At 43.1% G+C, this 13,952-nt stretch overlaps 1 protein-coding gene across 8 annotated transcripts in view; it reads right to left on the bottom strand.

Annotated features, from left to right (window-relative positions):
* The window catches only part of TPM3 (tropomyosin 3), a 69,022-nt gene extending 55,640 nt beyond the window's left edge, over window positions 1–13,382 (bottom strand). For 5 of the 8 annotated variants that reach the window (XM_089483685.1, XM_089483680.1, XM_089483687.1 and 2 more), the window contains exons 1-2: window positions 13,178–13,380; window positions 6,111–6,236 (exon numbers count right to left, since the gene is read on the bottom strand). In XM_089483685.1, coding sequence (XP_089339811.1) covers window positions 6,111–6,236; window positions 13,178–13,291 — 240 coding nt within the window. In that variant the 5' untranslated portion in view covers window positions 13,292–13,380. Of the gene's footprint in view, window positions 1–6,110; window positions 6,237–13,177 lie in introns of all 8 variants that reach the window. The other 3 variants (XM_089483686.1, XM_089483682.1, XM_089483681.1) reach the window with 3 other exon arrangements.
* Between the last annotated feature and the right edge of the window lie 570 nt (window positions 13,383–13,952).

Raw genomic sequence — 13,952 nt, 5'->3', positions numbered from 1 at the left:
GGTGCCACAGCAAACAGCAAGTTCCAGGACTCCATCGCTTTAAGCCATGGTAGTCAAAGTGATGTCAAACCTGGATTGTTTTTGCAGTGTGGATGCAGCCCCAGAGTTCTGGAAAACGGATAAATAGAGCTGGTTTGGGGTATTCTTGCTTAGAAATGGTTGAGCAAAGTTCTCTTATCAACCTTGGCTGTTATTTTTTAAGAGTGCCAAGCAATCGCCTCTGTACGAGAAAAAGAATTAGCTTAATCCCAGTGAAATGGCCCCATAAGTAAACAGGGAATAAAGTTCTAGAGATAACCGAGGCAACATTTTGATGTGTTCCCTCTCCCTTATTTTTAAACTTCAGGTTTGTTGGTCTGAGGGGAATGGCTCTTAAACAAAGAAGAACATATTGAGATATATCCAAATATCTAGACAAATATATAGATGCCTATAGGAAACTGCCTTATATCTATCCATTTCTTTATCATCGGCACACCCTTGAGAGACCATCAATCCCGATCCACACCATAAATATGTTATGACATGAGTGGAATACAGATGTATGATTTTTATTCTGATCGTGTCTTAAGGTGATTGTATGTAATCTGTATGGATGTGTTAGTGTTTTATATGTGTTAAAATGATTAATAAAAATATATTTACTTATTTAAAAAATAGTGCAAAAATGTCACCCCTCAGGTCTTGATCTTCGCCAAGCTGAACACGCCCAGCTCCTTCAACCTTTCCTCATATTATTTCTTCTCCGTCGTCCTTGTCCTTCTCTGAACCTGCTCCAACCCATCTATAGCCTTCTTAAAATGAGGTGCCCAGAAGGGAATACAGTATTCCAGGGCGACTAAAATGGTGAAGGGTCTTGAAACCATAAAGCCCTATGAGGAAGGCCTTAGGGAGCTGGGGGTGTTTAGTGTGGAGAAGAGAAGGTTAAGAGGTGTTTAAGTATTTGAAGGGATGTCACATTGAGGAGGGAGCAAGCTTGTTTTCTGCTGCTCCAGAGAGTAAGACATGGAGCAATGGATGCAAGCTCCAGGAAGAAATTCCACCTCAACATTAGAAGGAACTTCCTGACAGTAAGGGCTATTCGATGGTGGAAGACACTCCCTCAGAGTGTAGTGGAGTCTCCCTTCTTGCAAGTCTTTAAACAGAGGCTGGATGGCCATCTGTCAGGGATACTTTGATTGAGATTTCCTGCATGGCAGAATGGGGTTGGACTGGATAGCCCTTGGGGTCTCTTCCAACTCTATGATTCTATGAGATGAGGCCTGACCAGTGCAGAATATAGTGGAATATAGTCTGACATTGGTTTGTGGTATGGTTGGCACCCAGGACTTTATCTTCCATTCTTGACATATCTCCTCCGGCTTTCTCCCCGCAGCTCCTGATTCAGCACTACTACACGAGTAAGTCAGTGGCTGTTGGGTGAGAAGGGGAGAAGCCATCTGGAGCAGCTCAGAGGAAGTGACTTAGCCGAATCTCTCCTTGCAAAGCCGTTGGCATCTGTCACTCCGTTTTTCATGTCTTCCAAGTAGTCTTTGGAATTAGCACCAGCCGGCGAGAAATTCCTTGGCATGGAAGGGACGGCTTCTAAGATTACTCTCGCCTTCCTGAAGACGCAAAGGAGCATTTCAAGGAGGGCTAACAAAACTAGCAGCTAAGGTTTCTACCAACTGCCTTCCTCCCAGCAACATGCTGCCCTCTCATCCAGTATTGTGTGGTACTTCAGTCTACACACAGAAAGTCTTGCACTACTAACAGGACAGGAGGGACTCAAGGAACACAATTCCTCAATGTAGTATTTGTGGAAAGAGTGTGTCGTGTTGCTCCCTCTGCAGGCTGAGACTAGAGAATCCAGACCTGGCGGCAGCATAGCAAAAAAACTGCTGTTGGCTTCACATGACCCATTTTGTTGTTTTATTGCTATCGACTACGACTCATGGCGACCCTGTGGATGAGACACCTCCAAGAATCCCTATCCTCCATTGCCTTGCCCAAATCTTGCAGACCTTTGCCCTGGGCCAAAGCTAACAAAATGAATTTCAACACAGAGAAATGTAAGGGACTGTACTTAGGACAGAAAAATGAAATTCACAGATACAGGATGGGGGACACCTGGCTGAATGAAACTACGTGTGAAAGGGATCTAGGAGACCAAGTAGACTACAAGTTGAACATGACTCAACAGTGTGATGTGGCAGCTAAAAAGGCCAATGCAATTTTAGGCTGCATCAATAAATGTATAGTGTCTAGATCAAGGGAAGTAATAGTGCCACTCTATTCTGCTTTGGTCAGGCCCATCTAGAATACTATGTCCAGTTCTGGGCACCAATTTAAAAAGGATGTGGAGAAACTGGAGTGTGTCCAGAGGAGGGTGACTAAAATGGTGAAGGGTCTGGAAACCATGCCCTACGAGGAACTGGGGATGTTTAGTCTGGAGAAATATTTGAAGGGATGTCAGATTGAGGAGGGAGTAAGCTTGTTTTCTGATGCTCCAGAGAAAAGGACCCAGAACAATGGATGCAAGCTCCAGGAGAAGAGATTCCAGCTCAACATTAGGAGGAACTTCCTGACAGTAAGGGCTGTTTGAGAGTGGAACACACTCTTTCCTCTGAGAGTGGTGGAGTCTCTTTCTTAAGAAGTCTTTAAACAGAGGCTGGATGGCCATCTGTCGGGGATGCTTTGACTGAGAGTTCCTGCATGGCAGAATGGGGTTGCACTGGGTGGCCCTTGAGGTCCCTTTCAACTCTAGGATTCTATGAAACCCACAAAAGACCCTGAGATACCAATATGAGCCAGCACTTGAACCATACAATAATCCTCAACCAGATCCTGGAATTATTGAAGAAACCGCAACTATTAGGGTTGTAATGCAGCAGTAGTTTCATCCCCTTGTAACAATCACTATCTTGGTTACTTTTCTAGTTACTCCATGGGAGTGGCAGCCTAACAGTGTGTTTTACACACTAGGAAGTGGCTTGTAGATTCTGGGTTTTTGTTGTCACCATAAGTAACCAAAAGTATCTTGAATCTGGAACCTGACCTGGTAAAGTACAGTATTTTCCAGTAACAGAAAAAGAAATATGTACTGTGACCGTGTCAACAGCTATAACAACAGTGCTGCCAACTTCTTTCTTTACTTGGTCTCAAAAGTGCTACAAGATCTCTTTACTTTCTGATTCAACAGACCAATACAGCTACATATCTTTGAATTCTACATCTATAACAGTAGCTTCCAAGAGATGTTACTATATATCCAGATGCATAGAAATACATCTTATTTGGCTTTGGAGCTGTAACAGTTATTTGCTTTGACCTACCCCAGTGGTTTGGACTTCAGCTGCTATCGTTCCTGACTGTTTGCCAAGTCGGCTGGGGCTTTTGGGAGCTGAAGTCCAAAGCAACGGTAGGGCTAAAGCTTGGGAACCACTGGCCTACACTGAACCAGAGCTGAGAAAAGTCACTTTTGGAAACTAGAAAGCCCTCATCCAACACAGCCCCTGATCCCTTTGGAATCCCCAGAATCCCAAACTCTGCAGACTATGGCATGGCGATGCTCCTCTCCCAAATCTGGAAGGCAAAGGGAGTGGAGCCAGGAGACGGAGAAAGTTCATGTCTCCCTCAAATATTTTCTGGTGATAAATCTGTACAGATAATCCTCTCCTAATGCCAGGCAACAGCTGGGCAAGGTGCTGACAGCCCTTATGGGCTTGACAGATGGGGCCGAGAAACTCAACGCTATTGTTTTCCTGGAGACTGCCGCCAACAATATGAGAAAGAGACATCTCGGGGCAAGGGAGCGCAACCCGGCATTCCTTTCCAGCTTGTCCTCAGACCCTTGGGGAGAAGGATCGGCCTGGTTGGGTTTCCACTTATCCCAAAGTCCAGGGCTGTCACTCTCCAGAGCAGATTATAGCGGCAGCTCCCTCCAAGTGACTCAGAGTTTCCCTGGGCTATGAATGCCCTGCGTTTCCAATTAGGTTACACACGAGAGAATCCACTTTTAAGGGAAAGACTTAATGGCTTCAACAAGTGCATATAGATAACTGTAAATATCAAGAGCTCTTACATTTGCTGCATTGGCATTCTCTTGGTAGCGTTGGCTGATCTTTTCCTTGGGACGCCTAAACTGTGGGCCCAAACAGACAGGCCAAAATAAAGCTGCTTCAGATCACTTTGGAACTATACTGTTTAAATGATGCATGCATCCTAAGAGGCCAGAAGCCACGTCAAAGCCACCGCTCAAGTCCTAAGGATTGGAGTGCAGCTTTGGCGCAGCTTCTGGACTCTTCATATGTGTGTGTCATGTAAACAGCATACCTCCAAAGTGACCTGAAGCAACTTTATTTTGGCCTGTCTGTTTGGGCCCTGTATTTCAAAATTAATTACCGAAGTTTTAAGTTCCTGCATTGCTAGAAATTTTGAGGCTGAAGGGACATTTCATTGAGATACTTTTTATTGGGGAGAGCAATGCACACATTTAGACCCCCTTGTTAGCTACAGTCCTGACCTTCTTTCGTTGCATTCGTCCGTACATCTTTATTAGGGTCCTAGACCAGCACAAAGGTCATGCATTGCTTTAACTGGGCCGCACCGTACAACACATGGGATTTATAGTTTTGTGAGGATTCTGAACTCTTTGCCAGAGATCCCTAGTGCCGCCCAGGTACAAATCCCAGGCTTTTAGTGGAGGCAGCCATGGCAATTTAAGAGAATTAGCTCTGCATGTTTGAATTTTGTATGTATTTTGTATGTATATTGTATGTACTGTTGTTTTACGCAAAGGCCTTTGGCCACAAGTGGTAATAAAACTTTGACTTAGCTCTGAAGAAGAGTTGGAATTGTGCAAAAATGACCAGCAGGTTTGATGAAGTTTCTCCAACCGCAACGTTTGTTAGAAGAGATAAGTCTATTTTTGAAAACTGAGCACTTCCTTTTATTTTGCAGCTGCCTCCCCACAGTTTCCGTTGCTCCTACCAACAGGTCAGGACATGGGAGGGAGATATTATATTTATGATATTATATTTATTTGTATCCCGCTCTTTTCCCAGGATTGGGACTCAAAGATAGAGGTCTCTTTGCCAGCTCTTTTAACACCCTGTTGATGTTGTTGGTTGGACTTTTTTCATGATTAATTTCTACTCCTGGGAAGCCCATTGAGGAACACCTTGAACATCTGGCTCTGCCTTGGACCATGAAATGTGCTACTGAGATTTATGGGACTACTTTGCAAGGGAGGCCACTCAGCTCACATGAAAGCAGTGAAAACAGTTGAGGGCTCCCGTATCTTTAATGGTTGCACGGAAGAAGCAATTTCAGCAGATGTTGCTCTTTACACAACTGGATAGCAAGCAGTACCTGATGAAAGTCCCTCTTCTACAGGCCAAGGGACACAAATATGATGTTGGCCCCTGGCATATTGGAAGAAGAAATAATTGCCAGTCCCCTACATCAGCCTGAGAAGCACTGTTTTATATCCTTTCTTTGACTACCCATACGCCAATGGAAGATCAGAAAATATGGCACAGCTGGAATGGAAAAGGGAAACCTTTCAAAGGGACCGATCCAGCAGATCCAGGATCTGTCAGTTAGGATCCAAGATCCATCATGATCCAGGATCCATGAGTTAGGCCTACAACATGGCAGAGCTGCCAAAGCAAGATGTTGTAGCCACACAGGAGTTTATCACACAGGAGGCATCCCATGCAGAAACGGGATTTATAACCCGGGGGGAAAAAACAAGAAGACACACAAAAGCGCAACTGATTTTCAGGCACATCGGGTTGACGCAACATTAAACTGGCTAGATTTTCCGGAAGTAAAAAGAATTGCATTTTGTCTACTTCCTAGCCAGGTGAATGTCGTGTTAATGCGCCTTGACAGTGACATCGTCTGAAAATCAATTGTGCTTTTGTGTGCCTTTTCTACTTTCTGTCTGGGTTAATGTTGGGTTAACCCAGACGTCGTCTGATAATTAATCTGATTTTGCGTGTTTCCCCCCACTTTAAATCCCATTTTTGCATGGCATCCCTCACAGATAATAATAATAATAATAGGCCATTATTGAATGGAACTGTGTATGTTGGTGGAGGAGTGACTGCTGTTTCTATACATACGTCCGCTGCCTTCTTCTCTGCCAGTTCGAGCTTCTCCTGGGCATCTTTCAGAGCCTCTGAATATTTATCCAGTTCGTCTTCTGTTCCTTTCAGCTTCTTCTGCATGGCAGCCAGTTCATCTTCCAACTGGAAAAAGGAAAGCAAGATCAAGAGAGAGAGATGATTACCACATGTTGTAACTTGGGTTACTTTTCCAACTTCTAGTGTCTCTCCCATCCCCTAAATGTGAAAGTCGTTTTAGAACAGGGGCCACCCAAGCGATGGAAGACATGGGGCGCATTTCCATCCAACCATGCACCAAACTTTGAAATTAAGTCTCCTGAAATTGCCTAAAGCTTACGCAAGGACTTCTGGATGTCTGCTGTAGTTCTTCGTTGCCTTACAAGGGAATGGCGAGACCCTGTTGAAGGAGAGATCTCTAAAACCCTGTTGCATATTCCTTTGGATGTTCCAGCTTTAATAGCTGTGAAATATGAGTTAGTCTCCCCCAGTGCCTCTGGGCAAAAGCAAAGCAAAATGTAATTTTAAATGTCTTTGACACTGTCCTTCCTTCTTTATTCACTCACTCTCCTTTCTTTCCCCTTTGTCCCTCCTGTGCCTTTCTTCTTTCTTCTTCTTTCTTTTCCTTCTTTCCTTCTCCCTTCCTTCCTTCCTTCCTTCCTTCCTTCCTTCCTTCCTTTGTCCTGATCAACAGTCTATCCTATATATGAATTGTATATGCAAGACATCAGAGGACTGAAATTATACCAATAAGAGATGAACGGATAGTGAAATTAAATGAATTGACCGTTATAGATAAGCTGTCCATGTTTGTTAATGGGAAAAATTCCCGATCATTTGAGGGGAAATGGAAGGAAGTTTCAACATTATGGAAAAAAAGGATAGGCAGAACCGATCTAAACTTACAGACATTTTGGAATGAATATGTTTACATATATAGACATATACGGCATGGAAAACAACTGAATGCCTAGTAGGATAAGTTTTGAATAAGAATTAAAATGGAAGATAAACATAGATTTGTATGAATTAGAGATAGTCTAGATAATGTTTGAACATACAATATGCTTTTGATTTTTGTTACCTAAAACTCAGTAATAATAATAAAAATGAAAACAGTCTATCCTTGGCCCTTTGAGAATACATAGCTTCCATTACATTTCACTGATGAAAACTGGGGCATATGCAGCTAAGGAAAATCAGAATACAGTCAAGATGTTAAAAATTCTTAATGATTAATATTAATAAACACACAAGCTAAGAAGGCTGCAATAGTTTTCTGGGAAGGGCAAGATAGTCTGCCGTCTTCTCCTGTCCTTGGAGTTTATCACATGGGACTAATTTCAACATTAAAGAGAGGTCAAAACACATTTAAAGCATCCCGCAAATAAAGTACAAATGGCGAAGGATTATCACGTGCAAGTAAAGTGATATCGGCAATGCATTGTCGCCGAAATCCCGAAAGTTAAAAGATGCGCGTTAACGCTACTTTGTGACCACTTTAATTACGGGTTTCGTGTGACGTCGCGTGAAATCGTTCCATGTAATTTTTCCGAGATATTCACGGGATGAACTCCTGATCTCCTAACTCCCTTTCCTCCATACTGAGTTAATGGAGTACAGTACAAACTTCTTTTGCACTTTCAACTGTTTGTAGCAGCTCAAGTAAGCTGAGGACAAAGGGAGGAAGAGGGAGGAGGAGAGCAAAACTGGGACATTTTAAAAGCAGCTTGAAAAGGGGACAATAAAGGATTAATGGGAATGTCCCAGTCAAATCAGGACAGTTGGAGGATGAGAATATTAGCAACTGAGACTAGCATCTGTGGCTGGCATCTTCAGAGAATGCTGGCATGGAAGAGAGTGGGGTCACACTATATATATATACCCCACTCTCTTCCATGCCAGCATTCTCTGAAATGCCAGCCACAGACACTGGTGAAACATCAGGAATAAACTCTTCTAGAACATGGACACATAGTCCGAAAAACCCAGAAAAAACTATGTTTGTGTTAAGCTTGGTGAAGAGAAGCCTGACCTGATAACCATCTTTAAATATCTGAAGGGATGTCATGTAGAAGATGGAAGGATGGAGCAAGCTTGTTTTCTGCTGCTTAGGGAACAGAACGCAAACCAATGGCTTCAAACTACAAGAAAAGAGATTCCCCCGAAACGGAGCTTGCTGATGGGAAGAGCTGTTGGTCAATTTAAAATCCAACCTTGGAAGGTGGTGGTCTCTCCGTCATCAGAGGTCTTAAAGAGAGGTTGGATGGGATTATTTTTAACTGCGTGTTCCTGAAAGCCAGGGGGTCGAACCAGGTGGCCATTGTAGTCCAAACGTGTGATTTTATCATTGCTCCAAGCTCCAAACCAAAATCAGTTTAATGTGTTTTCGCAAACAGCCATTACACGCACATATATAGAATAAAAAGAAAAGAAAAGGGAAATCTAAACAAATTAAATTACTGACAGTCAAATAATTTTCCATACCGTTTGTGAACTTTATAGCATGTGTTTATATAGAGCCTTAACAAGAAATTTGGATGTTCTAAAGGATACGAATTTCTCCGCTTCAGACAACAGAAAACAGACCTTTGCAAGCTATGAGCTTCCCTAGAACTATTTTAACGAAAGATAAACATAATTGTTCCTAAATGATGTCTAACAAATTGTAAGCCGCTCTGATAGCTTTGGCTGAAGAGAGGGGTATAAATTATTATTATTATTATTATTATTATTATTAACAGGGTATTCAAGCAACACACAAATTCTGTCTTTCATAGGAATCCTCTTAGGGGTTTATCACACAAAGGGGATTGGGAGTTTATCCAGGAATATCCCAGGAAAATTGCGTAATTATGCGTAACGATTTCACACAACATCGCACAAAACCTGCCAGTAAAGTGGTTGCAAAGATGCATTGATGCGCATCTTTTTACTTTCGGGATTTCGGTGACAATGCATTTCCAATATTGCTTTATTTGCACAATTGCATGTGATAAACATTCGTGCAATTATTTCCACTTCACTTGCGGGATGCTTTCAATGCGCTTTAATCTCTCTTTAATGCCAACAGCAGCCCTGGTGTGCCGATCCATTGAAACTGCCAATGGGAGAACATTTAATCTTGCATGTATAAAGGCTGCCCTCATTTTAGTATCAGGTAGATCTACCAGATATCTTGGAAGGGATAGATACAGTAGAGTAACAAAACCATAAAAGTTATTGGATTGGCAGGACTTAGTATCTCCAAGCTCTGTATTAGAGGAACTTCCTGATCAGGTTCCCACTGGAGTCTGTCCTGGGGCCAGTGCTATTCAACATCTTTATCAATGACTTGGAAGACAGAATTGGGGGCATACTTATCAAATGTGCAGATGATACCAAATTATGAAGAATAGCTAATACTCCAGAGGACAGAATCAAACTTCAGAATGACCTGAATAGATTAGAAAGCTGGGCCAAAGCTAACAAAATGAAATTCAATACGGAGAAATGTAAGGTACTGCACTTATGTAGACAAAATGAAATGCACAGATATAAAATGGGGGACACCTGGCTTAAGGAGACTTGTACATGTGAAAGGGTTGTAGGAGTCCTAGTAGACCACAAGTTGAACATGAGTCGACAGTGCGATGCAGCAGCTAAAAAGGCCAATGCAATTTTATGCTGCATCAATAGAAGTATAGTGTCTAGATCAAGGGAAGTAATAGTGCCACTCTATTCTGCTTTGGTCAGGCCCCACCTGGAATATTGGGTCCAGTTCTGGGCACCACAATTTAAAAAGGATGTTGAGAAACTGGAGTGTGTCCAAAGGAGGGCGACTAAAATGGTGAAGGGTCTGGAAATCATAAAGCCCTATGAGGAAAGACTTAGGGAGCTAGGGATGTTCAGCCTGGAGAAGAGAAGGTTAAGAGGTGATATGACAGCCCTGTTTAAATATTTGAAGGGATGTCACATTGAGGAGGGACCAAGCTTGTTTTCTGTTGTTCCAGAGACTAGGACCTGGAGCAATGGATGCAAGCTCCAGGAAAAGAGGTTCCACCTCAACATTAGGAAGAACCTCCTGACAGTAAGGGCTGTTTAACACTAGAAAACACTTTTTCCTCGGAGGGTGGTGGAGACTCCTTCCTTGGAGGTCTTTAAGAGGCTGGATGGCCATCTGTCGGGGATGCTTTGACTGAGAGTTCCAGCATGGCAGAATGGGGTTGAACTGGAGGCCCTTGCAGTCTCTTCCAACTCAACGATTCTACGAGATTTGCTAATGCATTTCTCCTCCCCTTCATTGCAGTCAGTGACATGGAGCAACCTGAGATCTGAGATTCATGCTGGTCTGAAAATACAGTATATACCAACTCTCACATGTCTTGTTCTTATCCTATTGTCAGCCGTTTGGTCATCCCAGAGCCATCCTGAGCATGGGCGGCAGGGTCACACTGCCTCACTCCCTGCCTTCCTTTGCCAAGACTTCGTCATTCTCAAGGAATGTGAAACTAGTATTTTCTGCTTCAAGCTAAACAGAGAGCCATGACACACACCAAGGAAAGTGGCGAGGTTTGTGAGGGAGGGTTTAATCTGTACCAGGTTACATACCCTCCAATATTTCAGCGATGAAAAAGAGGACGTGTCTGGCCAAGCAACCTCATGGTGTAGGTAGCACATGTTATTAATGCGGAAGAACGCATAAATGAAGAGAGGCTGATATTGTTTTACAATCCCTCCATCTTCTCAAATTGCAGATAATAGGTTTCTTTAAAAGTCTCTGACAGTGCAATGCTATGAATGTCTAGTCGGAAACAACATGGAGAGAGCTCTTGCAGCACCTTTGAGACTCACCGAAAGGAAGAAATTGGCAGCATGAACCTCTGTAGACTTCAGTCTACTTTCTCAGATGCATTTGGTGGAGTGGAAGCCAGGCACAGACATATATATGCCATTGGTATGCGAGGATGTTGATTCAGATTATAAACCCTTTGTATACGGAAATGAAATTACAGGTCCAGTTTTAACTACTGTACACAAAGGCATAGGAAATTGGTTTTGTGCATGGAGGTGAAATACATCTGAGGAAGTAGACTGAAGCCAGTTTCTTTCTTTCAGTGAGTCTCAAAGGTGCTACAAGATCTTTCTGTGCACTGGTTCCACAGACTAACACGGCTATATCTTTGAATTCTAGTCAGAAATAAGTCCTACTGATGGTGATGGTTTTTCCTAAGTTAAACCACAGGCGTGCACCATGCAAGCTGGAGACGGGCCATGAAAGCCCTCAACAGAAATATGATGAGATCAACATTTCGCACTGACCAACAATCTGCATCCAGATTAAGAAATAGGTGCTGCTTCTGTTAGATTTGGATGCCTGAATGGATGTGGTTTACAAAGAATTACTTTTTTATCCTCCCTCTGACATATATACATCATCCGCAGAACAACCTTGTAAGATAGGACAGTCTGGACAAAGGCGACAGGGGGATCCAAGGTCAGCCATTGGGATTTATAGCCAGACAGGGACTTGAGCAAAGGACACGCATAGCCTGGCACTGTACTACACCAGCTTGGCTTGGGAACCTATTGCAGAACCCTGACAGAGTTCTGGAAAGTGGCTTTAAAGATTGCAACTCTCAGGATCCTGCGCCAGTCTAAGCACCAACAATTAGGACTGGCTAGAAAGTCACTAGCCCCATTGGCTGGTAATTCTAGGAACTGTCATTCAAAAAAGTTACTTTCCTGGTAGAACAGAAGACGGTAAAAGCGCTGGATGGTATGGGAAAGGGTTGGAAGGTACGAGTAAATCAAGAAGTAAGAGGAGGGGATGAAATAGGAAGGAATAGGAGACACAGATGAGATGTAGTAATAGAAGAATGTAAGTAGAGAAGGGGGAGAGGAAGGGAGAGTAGAGAAGTTAATTGGACAGTTTATGGAAGTGATATGAAATAAGGAGGAGGATGGGAAGAATGTTTAAGATATTGGAGTTTATCAGACAAGGGGAATTGGAAGTATAATCAAATGGCAATCTGAACGCAATCTTAGGGTTTAACGTTATTGTGTGACAACAAATTCGGGCAATGGGAAGTCAGTCCGAGTGCAATTATGTGGTTTCACGTTATTGCGTGATAGACTGCCACATGCAAATTCGGGCAATGGCATGCTATTTTCGGGCAATGGGGAGCCAGTTGGAATGCAATGAGTATTCACGTAATTGCGCAAAACTAGCAACTTTAAGTGAATGCGTTCTGGCCCCACTTTCTTTTCATTCGAATTTAAGAGAAATTCCTCCTGTTTGATAAACTCCAGAGAGAGAAAGATGGTTGAGAGAAGGTAGACCAGAAGAAAGCATGATAGAGAAAGTAATGGTTAAATAAATAGGAACAAAATATAGGATATAATATGGTTGATGAGTGTTAGTTTATTATGAATACAGATTGATTGTTTTTATGTATTTGTATTATGTTTGAATAAAGAGAAAAATACAGTGTATACACACACACACACACACACACGTTCCTCCATAGTCGCTAGGGTTAGGGGCACAAGACCCCCGTGAATATGGAAAAATCACAAATAACAAAAACATCATGTTTTTAGACCTGAGACGATACATCTCTAGGAATCTCTAGGTCCTCCAGGGCAACTCTGTGGTCAACGTCCGACAGACACTGGCCATACAACTGAGGAGCTACAAAGTCCTAGTAGAGTCTTCTCTCTAGGATTCTCTAGTCTTTCAGTGCAACTTTTAGTTAAAGTTGATGATAGAGTTGCACTGGAGGACCTAGATATTCCTAGAGAGAGCATATTAATCCAATCAGTGAATAATCAAATCTGCAAATATGAAATCCCCAAATATGGAGGGATGAGTGTATGTGTGTGTGTATATATATATATATATGTGTGTGTGTGTGTATGTATGTATATGTGTGTGTGTGTGTGTGTGCATATATATATATATATATATATATATATATGAAGGTACTCACATTGACACATTGATTTTTTTGGATCAATTTTTCAACTAACATTTCTAGACTTATACATGAGTATCTACAATAAACAGTCTCCAGGTCTTTGCTCACCTGCTTGCTCCTCTCCTCTGCCTGCTTCTGTTCAGCTTCGGCTTGTTCTGCCCGGTCTAAGGCATTCTCCTTGTCGAGCTTCAGCATCTGCATCTTCTTCTTGATGGCTTCCATGTTGGTGGTAGTATTGGGGGGCTCAAGGGCCGGACCTGGATAGAAAAGGCGCGAGTCTCTGGCTTCAGACTGTGGAGCTCTGCAATCTCCTCTCGGCCCCTTGGGTTTGGTCTTTTATATGCGCCCACTTGCTGCCAGCTGGCTTGGTTCGCTTGGCCTTTCTCGGACACGATTAGCTGGGCGGGGATCTCTCTGTGCCCAAAATGTCCCTCCATTGTCCTGGCACTGTCTGGGGTGAGAGGGAAGCGTGGGAGATGTTTTTGCTTTGGGATGAGCTGTGGCCATATTTGGGCTCCCCAGGGGACAGCTGGGCACCAGGAATAGCAAAGCCCCAAAGTGGTGAGAGTGGAGGGGGCACCGCTGCCACTTCTCCTTTGTGTGGGTGAAGGGAGAGGAGTATACCCACCCTTCTCTTCTCCTTTCACAGCCTGGCAGCAGGTGCAAACGAAAAATGCAGAGGAGCAAAGGCAGCCAGTTCAACTAATAGCTGGGAAGCCTTGTCCTTAATAAGGACAGGTGTCCTGTTTTGTAGAATCAGGATGCAAAGGGATCGTGTGGCATCTTTGAAAGACAAGCTGATAGCATGAGCTTTCCTAGACTCAAGTCAACTCCTTCAGATGCAGAGAGTAGAGAGCAGAGACTCAAAATCACCATTTGGCCC

The sequence above is a fragment of the Sceloporus occidentalis genome, unplaced genomic scaffold (assembly GCF_023333645.1).
Source record: "Sceloporus occidentalis isolate IW3139 unplaced genomic scaffold, rSceOcc1.0.p SCAF_20, whole genome shotgun sequence".
Lineage (NCBI taxonomy): Eukaryota > Metazoa > Chordata > Lepidosauria > Squamata > Phrynosomatidae > Sceloporus > Sceloporus occidentalis.
Note: the sequence above shows the minus strand (reverse complement) of the source record. Positions and strands in the feature narration are given on the sequence as shown.